Raw genomic sequence first — 12,173 nt, forward strand, 5'->3', positions numbered from 1 at the left:
CCATTGGTCCCCTTTGGCTTCTTGTTACTTGACCGCTCTCACTCATTGGCTAACTTGGAAATTCAAAACTCAACTGTGGTAAAGTCATATTAAAGAATCAAAAATGAACATATTTTGTTGGATTTGACTTATACGAGAGTCAGCATCTGTGAACTATAACGCAGGAGAGAGAGAGAGAGAGAGAGAGAGAGAGAGAGAGAGAGTATGTGTGTTCTTCCTGCTGTGAAAGAATGTAGGCCGTTACTGGATCTACTGCAGTTTAACCTAAATCCACCATTCACATGCTCTCACGTATGAGTTTATACATTGAGAAAATAGTTCACCCAAAAATGAAAATCCTCATCCATGTCTCTTCCTCTTTTTCAGATGTGCTTTTCTTTTTTAAATATGCCATCACTTTGAGTTCCATTTTTTTCTAATACGTGATTCTCACATCATGGTCTCTTCGACATGAAATGAATCAAGTAACATCCCGTTTGTCTTCTTGCAATCTCATTGCCTGCAGTTTTGTTAATCAGTAAGCCAGAGAAAAGCGTTGAGGAACTCAATAGAGACTTAAACTGTAAATCAGCCCTGTTTGCCCCAGGGGCTGTTGCCCAGCCAGTCATTCATGCTATCCTGGAGATGGGTAAAGAATATATTAAAAGTCTCCTACTGACTTTTTGGCACTGGCTGAGTAGAAAGACAGCATGCTTAAACCAGCAGTAACCTTTGCCTCTCTATCGCCCTCTCAGTTTGAAACATAAAATTGCATGTTGATTTGCGTCATTATTTTTTACGTGAAATGAAGTGAAATGATGTCCTAATTTCCCACAAAATCTATCCCGACAGTTCAACTTATAAATCACTATCATTGTGAACGGTGCCGGCGCGTCCAACAGTCAATACAGGCGACTGCCTGGGGCCCCACGACCACGCGAGGGGCCTCAAAGCTTAAATGAATTGTGCTATTGCACCAACCGCTCTGTCGAGTTCAGGCGGAAATACGTGCAGCGTGCACAGGAACCTTATTGATTAACAAAGAAATCACAGGAACCCCACAGGAATTGAATGTCAGAATAAACTCTAGACACGACGATCAACAGTAAATGACAATAAATACAAAACATCAGTATAAATAAAGACAGAAAACATTAGAAAATAGGAGCAGGGTAGCAACCTGCATAATGTTTATGACGCGATTGCGGAGGTGCGATTGTCAAATATGTCTTATTGCGCATGTTTGGAGTGTTCAGGATTATGGGTAATGTAGTATCTCATAACAATGCCATGTTGTGAAATTGAAAAGGGACCTATTTGTCAGATATGGTGACCCATACCCGAAATGTGACCTCTGCATTTAACCCACCCAGTGAGTAGTGAACACACGCACTGCAAAGTTGTGAACAGACGTACACCCGGAGCAATGGGCAGCTATCACTGCAGCGCCCGGGGAGCAAGTGGGGGTAAGGGGCATTGCTCAAGGGCAACTCAGTCGTTACCTGCCGGCCCTGAGAATCGCACGGCAACCTTCTGGTTACATTTTTGACTCTCTAACAACTAGGCCGTGACCGCTCGTTCTTGATGTTCACGCTGCATCAAGAAATGCTCCTCATCTTAATTGATTAAGAGATAAACAACGAAGGACTTGTTTTAGTGAGGCTGCGGTGGTAGGCTTAGGCAAACTCTGGCATCAAAATGGTAAGAAAAGAAAGAAAAGCAAGCTGCAAATAAAGGCATGTTCCGCTTTACATTGTTTAATATGTAAACTACTTTAAAATAAATCAGAATGATGCCCATCACCCTCTTAAATGTAACCAACATGAAAAATTTGTATTATAATTTACTATAGTAAACTGTGGTAAACGGATATAATAAAACACACAAAAATGACAATTTATATATGAAATTTATTTTTACACTAGTGGGCCCATATTTATGGTCTTGCCTAGGGCCCCACAACCCCACGAGCCGGCCCTGATTCTGGATCAAGGTAAGGTAAGAGGACTCAACACATTGTTTTCTCATGTACGCGCTTTATAACTGTTTATTTCTAAGCCATAAATGTTACAGATCACAATGCCGTGTATGGTCTACTGGGCATTGTTCTCAATCAGATGACACTCCTGAGGTGTCAGCGGCGGCGAGTTTGGACAGTAGAAGTGAACTGTACTTTCCAGACAGGTTGTCGGAGAGACAGAGTTTCTTTGTGACAACACACAGCTATTGATGCAGTGCATCGAGGCGGGACTGCTTCCCACAGCATGAGCACACAAATCCACAGCATGCCTGAGAGCCAAGAGACGAGAGTGATGGCTTAAATCTGTCCAACAGGCCTCCCGAGACCCGCTCGAGGGAGAACTTTAAATACAGCATGAGATATACTGGGAGTAAATAGATACCCCGTGGACCCAGATGCATTGTGGGATAGGGCAGAATAAACCAGGACTGGGTCTGTCGGGAATAATCGCCCTCTTCTTTTCGCTCTTGGCAGCTTATCAAATGTTTCTAGTGCAAACATAGTGAAAACCATGAAAAGAAAGAATTTAACAGGTACATCGGGTAAAACTTACCCCCCACACACACACATCATTGTTGCAGAACACAATAAACAACTTAATGTCTAAATCTGAAATGTATGTAATATAGAATTTCTTAAATACATACTGTATAGGCTACCGTTCAAATGTTTAGAGTCACTTACTCACTGCAATATGATACGATACAACTCATCATTTAGCACTCATGGTACGGTATGATCCACAACACTGACTTCATGATCACAACTGTAATGTTCACCCAAAAAGGTAAATTCTGTCATGAATGATTAAATCTCTAGTTGTTCCAAACTTGTACAAATTTCTTTGTTTGGTGGAACACAGAGAAAGACATTTGGACGAAGGCTTGTAACCAAATACTTCTTAGCAGGGGCGGAACGGGACCAAAAAGTGGCCCTGAACTTCTCCGGCAGGATCGGCCCACGACAGCTCGCAAAACAGCAAAACACAACACAATATAACACACAAACTCACTCATGTACTAACCATTCTACAGCACTACAGCTCATAAATGTATATGTTTTTAAGACCTTTCATGCCACCTTGCAAAGTCAATAAAACAATAAACAGTAAAGGCCAGTATAGTCTAAGCAACAAATAGAAATGAAAAATAAATAAAAGCCTGCCTAAACATATCAATTTAATATAAAGTAATGTATTTAAACAGACCCTGACATGGTGTGACTAGACTTTTATAACAAATATTGTTTTACATCGGCTATAAATTTCAAAGTCATAAAAAGCTAGCATTTAGGATTTATAAATTTAGGAGAGAAAACATTCCCTCTTTAGACTTGATAAGTAAGTAGCTTACTTATAAGTTTAATAAAAAAAGCGTAATAAGCTCTTTAAAACTGTACATTAAATAAAAATTTGACAGACAAATAAAAGGTCATTTCTGTGATGAGAGTTCTGCAGGCTATTGAATTCTTACATGCTAATAAAATGGACCATATCTGTTTCTATATGTTTTTGAACACATCTTAGATTATGTGACAAACGGTTTTATCACATAAACAAACCCTTTTCAATGGCAAAACTCACAAAAGTTAAGTAGTTTGCATCTCTGAATCTTAACATTTTAAATTTTTATTGTAAAGCCGTTGGCTTTGTTATATTTGCCTTCTCACATCTCACTACACGGTCATCCTTAAAACTGAATCACTGCAATAGAGTTTGCGCATATTAAGCGACCGACAGGTAGTTAAGCCTTCTGTCACCTTTAGTTTGATCGGCTGTATTCTGCGTGGTCTCTGTAATTTGATTGGTCAATCTTTTGACATTGACGCTGCTGCATTAAACCGCTGGGACACAGAAATCGCCACAGCTAGTATCAAATGAGCAAAATAAAATGATTGTTGTTATTATTTCTTTAAACTCTACAGTGGCCCACCTGGAAAAAACTCCAAGGATTACCGTTTCGTAACAAGGGATCGTAGTCCCTTATTGGACAATTCTCCGGGAAAGAGAGCACGCACATCGATGCCGTTTCACTCGGTTGATGGAAGTTTGTTGAAGCTGTGTTTGTTTGCTCACTGCATTTGGGTGATGAATGTTATATAAACGGGGCTGGATTTGGTTAAAAAATGTATTAAACTAAATACTCTTCGAAGATACGAAGTATGCAATAGTACTCTATAGGTACTTAAGATTAATATGGGATCGGTAGAAACTGCGTGTTACCCCTACTTTGAGGTCTCACCCTGATATGTTTTAAAAAAATACTGGATAGTAGGTCTACTGAATAATATTCACTTTTGCTCTAGCTCATATTATAAAAATCATAAAATTAAAATTACGTTTATGCATTTGGAAGACACTTTATTCAAGCAACTTTATTTGAAATGTATATATGTTTGTTAAAGCATTAAGCATGGCCTTGTAAACTAACGGTACCGTTGACAAAATGTTTATATGCTCTCCTACTTCAGATAAAAGCATCGGCCAAATGAATAAATGTAAATCTTCTGTCAGGGGGCTATTAAGCACAATAAAGAATCAGAGATCTAAAGAAAAAGATCAAACTCAAGTGTGCAGGGATGAAGTGTGGATGGGCGTGGTGAACTGCAGTATCATTAACTCGTGTCTTTTCTGCATAATGCTGTTGCTTTCTAAACAACATACAATTACAGAGCACAGCACTCTCTCTTCATGCCACAGACCTGGAACACGTCCACATGCGGCTCTTGCTGCCCAACGGATGGAAGAAACTGTTCTCAATACCTCACAAGGTCTGAAAGAGCGTTTTAGTGCGTTTTTGTCTGATGGTCTTAAGGAGCAAAACATGTTTTTTATTGACAGTGATGTCATTTGTTTACTGTGGTGCTGCTACCATTGCATAGCAATGTATCTGATGGTGATACCACTGTACTTATCAAACATTGTCAAAATTGCCAGTATTTTGGTACCAAGTGAACACTATCCCTTACAAATTATTTGCAATATTCTATTATTTAAGTCCTTCGCAGTGCTGTATATTTCTTTATTTGTTCTTTATTACTGACTATTTACCAAAATATATTTTAGTTTTTACTTAACTGAGAAATATTTGGAGGCTTCATACTTTTCCGCAAAAATACCGCACATAGGGATACAACGATTACCAGGGATATTTCACTACCAAATCTAAATTTCTCCATACCTTACTCATCCTCAAGGTATACTAACTGAATATGGTTGTCTTCCGGAAGAATAATCCAGTCTGAGTTATAATACCACGTATCATTCTGCTTCAAAGCGGTAGAACGGGAGTGAAGGGGTGTGGATTTTTTGAAGCTCCAAAAAGTGCATCGATCTATCAAAGAACTGCTCGACACACCTCAGTGGTCTTAACAAAGGTCTTCTGAAGCGAATTGATGCGTTTGTTTAAGAGAAATATCCATATTGACAACGTAATTAAAGGAGTAACATGCTATTACATTCATTGTGCCTTCTTTATACTGTTAAACGTGTTGGGTCCTCAAGCTGTTAAAATACGAGTTGGACGCATGACAAAGTATTTCTGTCATGTATTTCACAAATGTTTTTGTTTGTGAACGTCATTTCGAAGACGATTGTTTCTCAAACAAGAACCAGTTTTACGCTATATTTACTAAATGACGGAGCGATGCCAACAATAAAAGTGACTGTTTAGGTGTCTGAAACACATCCGGTAAGTAAAACTTTGTGAAGTTGTGATGTTTTGTTAGCAATTGGCGTCTCAGTGCATGTAATGTAAACAACAGGATAATTTGGACCGGTGTCACGATAGCAATTAACCATTTCAGAGTTTTAAAATAAAAAATACAAAGCGTTGCTTTCTATGATATTATAATGTATGTGACATTATGGCTTTTTAAAGTCTTACCAATGTATACTGGTACGGCACATGATTTAAATTGTGTTTCAATCATTTCCGTGAACTTTCACAAACGTTACATGCCCGATATGAGCGTTACAGCAAATTCCATAAATGTTTGAAAGTATGAATAACACATACTGCGGATGTACAGTCTCTTTGCGATTATGTAATGATGCATTTACAGACATTACACCTGGCAAATACAGAAGACAATTAAAACATGATAAATGGTGATTTATACGATTTAAAATAGCGGCAAAGCTTACAAGGAAGATGTTATTCATATAGAGACGTCCGTCTGTAGTCATTGCTGCTATGGTTCATGTTCTACTACAGACTCGGGGGTCCGAATCTGGATCATATATGTAAGGCTCGATAAAACTGTAAGCCATAGTTAACGTTATGGTAACAACTAAACATTTTGGTACAGATTTCCATGCAACAGCTGGCGGACGATCATGCAGAGACTTCGCGTATTCATCTCCAGCTTTCTCCGGAAAATATCGTACAGCTGTATCTGTCTTCTGTTAATGTAAGAAAACTAAACACTTTTCAGAGACATGAAGAACGCAATATTACTACAGGTACTCAAGATTAACATAAAATTGGCAGAACAGTCTTATTTAATCCCTCCTTTAAAATTGATGTCGAACTTCCATCATGTCTCGAATGCGTGTCAACCAGAGACTTGTTCTTCAGGCAAATGATGGTGACGAAATTTCCCGCCAGAGTAGATGCTTTCCTATTGACTTAAAACAAAAAAGCAAAACTTGTGACACGCCTACGTCATCTGCCTGAACAACAAGCCTCTGCTCCACACGCATTCGAGAGATGGTGGAAGCAAGAAATCAACTTTAATGGCGCTGTCAATAATTCTCTTAAACAAATGCATGAGGGAAATTTTGATTTGGTAGAGAAATATCCCTTTAATGGTTTACCGTGTTAATAACATCGATCAGTTGGTATTACCTTGAGGATCATATTTGAATTACCGTAATACCATACCAGTTATACGTCTTGAAAACCTGATGAGTTTCTTCTGCTATGAGTGCGGTTGTCATGCCGCTTTCTCCTGGGTCTTAAAGTACACCCAGTTCTCATAACACACCCAGACAGATGATTCGCTTAATTATGTTTTGTTTATATGAAAATCTGATTTACTCACTTAAAGGTCCAGTGTGTAATTTTTGGGATGATCTATTGATAGGAATTCAAAATAATATACATAGCTATGTCTTCAGAAGTGTATTACCTTAGAATTTATTTCTATCTACGTACACCGTGGGTCCCCTTGCATGTAATTCGCAATGTCAGCTGTCATAGTGTTTCGAAAGCTTTGCCGTTAGATATTACTGACTGGACCTTTACACTTGTGTTTAATTTGAAATTGGAAACTTTTACAGGTACCTCATGCCCCTCAACGTGCCATGACTAATATTAATGTTATTTTCTTGAAGTAAATCAAACAAAAGTGCATTTACAGGTAAACTCAATATTGAATTTGGTTTACATCGATACTTTTTTTACATTTCCAGAACAAGTCAATAAAACAGTGATAATATTGATCATTTTGTTCACTGTAATCGTGATTTGAAGTTTTTACACAGTAACATCTCTAACCGTAAAAAAATCCCCTGTAAAATTACAGGATATAAGGATATAATAAACAGGTTTCGCCGTTTTTCCTGTAAATGTTGCGGTTTTGGACCGTATTTCAAAAAGACATGAAATATCTGTAAAAAACAGTACAATTACATTTTTTTTACATTGATTTTACATCCCCGACCCGGCCCCGGATAAGCGGAAGAAAATGGATGGATGGACATTCTAAAAAGGTAAAATTCTGTAAAAGTATGTTTTTTTTACAGTGTTGGACCCCATTGACTTTTTTGTTGTTGTTGCAACAAGATGCACGGAGTCTGTTCAGTGCTGATGCCTATATATCTTTTTAATGCACTAGAACAACAAGCCATGTCGCATCACCCAACATCTTGGTGTGTGCTACTGTCTGTTTCAATCTATCTCAAATATGTTTCTGTAAAATGAAGTTCAGGTCTGTGCAGGCCAGTCAGGCCGGACTAAAAACCTTTTCTACGGTATGTATACATGTGCACAAAGGCATTGTTGTGCTGGAATAGGCCTCGTTGATGTCTCTATGACAAAGCATTAAAATGTGTCCTCACAGAAACACTGTACATATCGATAGGAAGGCCGGTGCTTTCATTTTATTATGCACCATCAGCGTCATCACACAATGACATTTGCTCAGACGAGAGACGCTGACTCACTGACGAACACACACAGAAGAAAACTGCACTGTCATACACACCTGTCTCTTCAGTACACACACACACACACAAGTCAATGAGAGCATGAACACACGACCGGTCCCGCACTGAAAAACCTGTATTCAATGCCTATAAACTGACCTATATCCATACAATAAGCTACTGTAACTGTCAACACTCCACAGCTCGGCGGATATTTTTAAAGCAGTATCCACCACTTTAAAAATACATGTGTCCGTCATATTGATGTGAGGTTCCAAAAAGCACAAGTAGGTTTATTTCCAGACGAGGGTGTTGTGCTCGATTTAAATAAGCTTATCCACCCTTTAACCTCCGTAATTTTTTTTACATATAGGAATTTTGGAAATACAACTTGACCTCAGATTTTAGGTTTAGCTGACTGGTAAAGGAAATCATAACTATGAGTAACATAACAATAACAGAACTTCCAGTAATTGTCAGAAATACAATAAACTATTACCAAAAAGATATCTGGAATATTTACTAAACCCCCTTTCAACTTTAAAGCGGAGGTTACACACACAGTTTCTGCCAATCTCATATTGAGCTTGAGCACCTGGAATAGTATTGCATATTTCATATCTTCGAAGAGTCAAGTGTATACGATATTTCCCAAAACAGTCAAGCTCCTAGAGGCGTGCAGTGGGAGGAACTAAAGCACGAGCACACAATACATCATCGCATCATCCCTGCATAACTGTTATGCACCTGCCAACAAAACACAGACATATGATTTAGCTTCACTTACCGCGTGCGGTTCATGACGGTGTCTTTTTATATGGCCACTGTTTATATAACATTCATTACCGAAAGGCCATGAACAAACAAACACAGCTGTACTTTAAGTTGCCCTATTTATTTATTTAATACATGTTTATTTTATACAACTTCTATTAACAGGAACTATTGGTAAAGAGTGCAACCCTCGTTCTCAAGTTTAAAACAAATGTTCATATATTCATATATCTGTAACTAACTTGATCTTTAAGTAATACGAGTCATCCTTAATCTTAAAGCGATATGGCTAAAAATGAATAAAACATCACGCAGTCATATACCAACACATCCATTGCAGGGGTATGTCTGTGTGATGTCTGCTAAAGATCTGGACACCTGGACTACATCTGTGTGAAACATCTGAAAAGTACGTTGTACAAACATCCTAAATCCTAAACATCATACAGACATCCGACCAGAAAGGTCTCAGAGACGTATTGCACATGGGCAAACGTTCATAAAGAATTGTCTTGCCGATCTTAATGCATCAAACAGACGTCTTCAAGATGTATGTGTGCTATCAGGGATACCACCCAGGTTTATTACTTACATTATAGAGGACTATTGCTGTATATTTTGTAATGGTTGTCCGGCCCAACACTGAGAATCAGAAATACTGGCTCACTAACACGTTCCCTGGATTTATTTAGCGTTGCAACATCCACAGAACAGATGCATCAGTTAAACTCTTCTTGTACTGATCATCTGTCAATCAACTGTTGGATTTAAGCACCGGATGTCAATCACAGCCAGAAGAGATCAGTTCAGGTAAAAATGTGATACTGTGATAGTTACAGTACCATGAAGACATGATGCAAGGGTGACCCTACTAAGAAATAAACAATACATAAATAAGTTCAATTGAACATAAACTGTTTTAAGAACGATTTTACTGCCAATGCTCTTACAATAGCCTTGTTTTAAAGCCTTGAGATCATGTGACGATGCACATCACTAATGTGACATCATTATTTTCGCACATCGTCACTGAAATAGATTTTGGGTGGGATTGATGATGATCTCAATAACTAAATGTATATATAGCGATCATAAAAAGCATCGTTTTCTACATGCAAAGCAATAATCTTTGGATGATGTAAGTCAATAAGTGTACATAAGGTCCACACTCATGATCGCGCATCTCACGTGCCCTACCTGAGCGCCACCCGGACCGTGCTCTCGTCCTGCCCGCCCGACATCTTCAGATCTTCATCGATAACGCAACGATCCTATCGATCTGGTGAGTGATCAGATCATGTACTGATCACGGCCATTATCACGTCTTCGCTCGCATGCACCCGCTCCAGCGATGATGCTGTACGACTGCGCGCGTTCCCGTGAATAAAGCACTCGCGCGTACACTCACTGACAGTCCTGCGCGATCTGATCTGCACGCTTGCTTCTCAAAGTCCCAGCCGCAATGCGTCACCAAACCACGCCCGTTGGTGGCGACGTCATAGAACGCGCTCGAACGACACGTCTTAGTATGACGTCATACTATGTATATACCATAATATTCATAAATGTGTAGGCAAATATTAACCACAGTTCCAAACGTATTGTGCAAACTAATAACTCTAAAATATAAAATATTACAAAATAATACAATGTAAAACAATTAAAGACAATAAAAAATTGTAAACATATTTATAGAAAATAAAATATTTCTGTCACAAAAATAGGTTATTGTGTTTGAGCTGTTTGTTGTGCGCTACCACGTGGTCTGTCTCTGTTTGACAGATGTATTTACATTTATGACCCAGGATCAACACATAAAAGCATTGCAAAATAATATTGAAAAAATATATAAAGCTGTCAGTTACATTCTGCGTTATATGTTGCATATGGAGCCATGTGAGGTTTGCCACACATTAATCATTCATGATAACATTTTTTATAGTTATTATTGTCATAAGCTCTCTCATTATGGCTACAGACAAAAAGATCAAAATACCTATTTACAAACAAGGCTTCCATATGAGGCATAAGGACGAATAAAGAAACTGTATTTTAATTCTTGGTAAAACCTGACGTCTGTCTGTAATGTCTTATTTCCATGTTAGAGTTTTAAAAACAATGTACCGTATATAGTTTGGAGCCATTACCTTACATTATGGACCTTTTTCACAAGATTGTGATGACACGTTCAATGGTCATCAGCATCGTAAATCCTACAAAGTTGTTTATATTTTAATTTTAATAAAATGTATGTTATAATAATAATGATACATTTTATTTATAGAGCACTTCATATTTACAGAAATCTCACAGTGCTAAAATATAAAGGATTCAATCAATTAAAGATTCCTAGAGTCTTAAGACCACATTTGAATGAACTCAATGACTGTGGTGCCCTCAGATGGTCAGGGAGAGCATTCCACAGTATGGGAGCAGCTGAGCAAAAGGCCCGATCGCCCGTAGTATGAAGCTTAGTCCTAGTGGGTTTGAGAAGAAATGCTGAGGCAGAGCGGAGGCTACGTGTTGGGCTTTGTGGAAGGAGAAACTCCTTGAGGTAGAGAGGGGCATCGCCATAGATGGAATCCTGTATGAGATTGGAAGCCAATGAAGGGACTGAAGGATGGGAGTAATGTGATTGCTCTTGCGCACACTCATGTACGTCTAAAACACTTTGTATTTATTACCTTGGAACCATATTAATAGAAATAGTTTCTTATACATAGTTTACCCAACCACCATGACTTCCGTTGAAAAAGGTCCAGCATTGGTTCACTGCGCAAAAGATCATTTGACCAGAGGGGGCCCTGAGTGAACTGTAACATATTCCAGCCCTCAGAAGAGCCTGTTGTACCCCTGCTGCGGGTAAGAGAGGTAAATAGTCGACCATCAAGAACTCTACGCTGCAGTGTCCTGTTACTGACTCTCAGATTACTTCTACAGAAAGCCCAAGCACCAGTGAGAGGGACACCATACTGAAGTACATACTTTGGAGTACAGTCTCCATTGGGCAGTCTGAGTGAATGTTGGCATCTCTTATGCCTTTATTTACTGGATGGTTTAGAGATGTCAGATGAATAACAGATTTATAATCACACAAAGACAGAGGGCAGTGGATCTGTCCTTAACTCACGGCTAAACCATGAGCTCAGAGGTCAGACAGGGTCAGGTTAGGACATGACTGAACAGGTTTCAGCTCGACAACAACACCTATTGAGTTATAGTCACAAACCCTAAAAGCAGTACGGCAATAAT

At 38.7% G+C, this 12,173-nt stretch overlaps 1 protein-coding gene across 4 annotated transcripts in view; it reads right to left on the bottom strand.

The window, feature by feature from the left end:
* The window catches only part of kif21a (kinesin family member 21A), a 41,236-nt gene extending 30,854 nt beyond the window's left edge, over positions 1-10,382 (bottom strand). For 2 of the 4 annotated variants that reach the window (XM_079449932.1, XM_079449933.1), the window contains exon 1: positions 10,119-10,348. In XM_079449932.1, the coding sequence (XP_079306058.1) occupies positions 10,119-10,162 (44 nt within the window). In that variant the 5' untranslated portion in view covers positions 10,163-10,348. Of the gene's footprint in view, positions 1-10,118 lie in introns of all 4 variants that reach the window. The other 2 variants (XM_079449934.1, XM_079449935.1) reach the window with 2 other exon arrangements.
* Between the last annotated feature and the right edge of the window lie 1,791 nt (positions 10,383-12,173).

The sequence above is a fragment of the Barbatula barbatula genome, assembly GCF_947034865.1.
Source record: "Barbatula barbatula genome assembly, chromosome: 25".
NCBI lineage: Eukaryota > Metazoa > Chordata > Actinopteri > Cypriniformes > Nemacheilidae > Barbatula > Barbatula barbatula.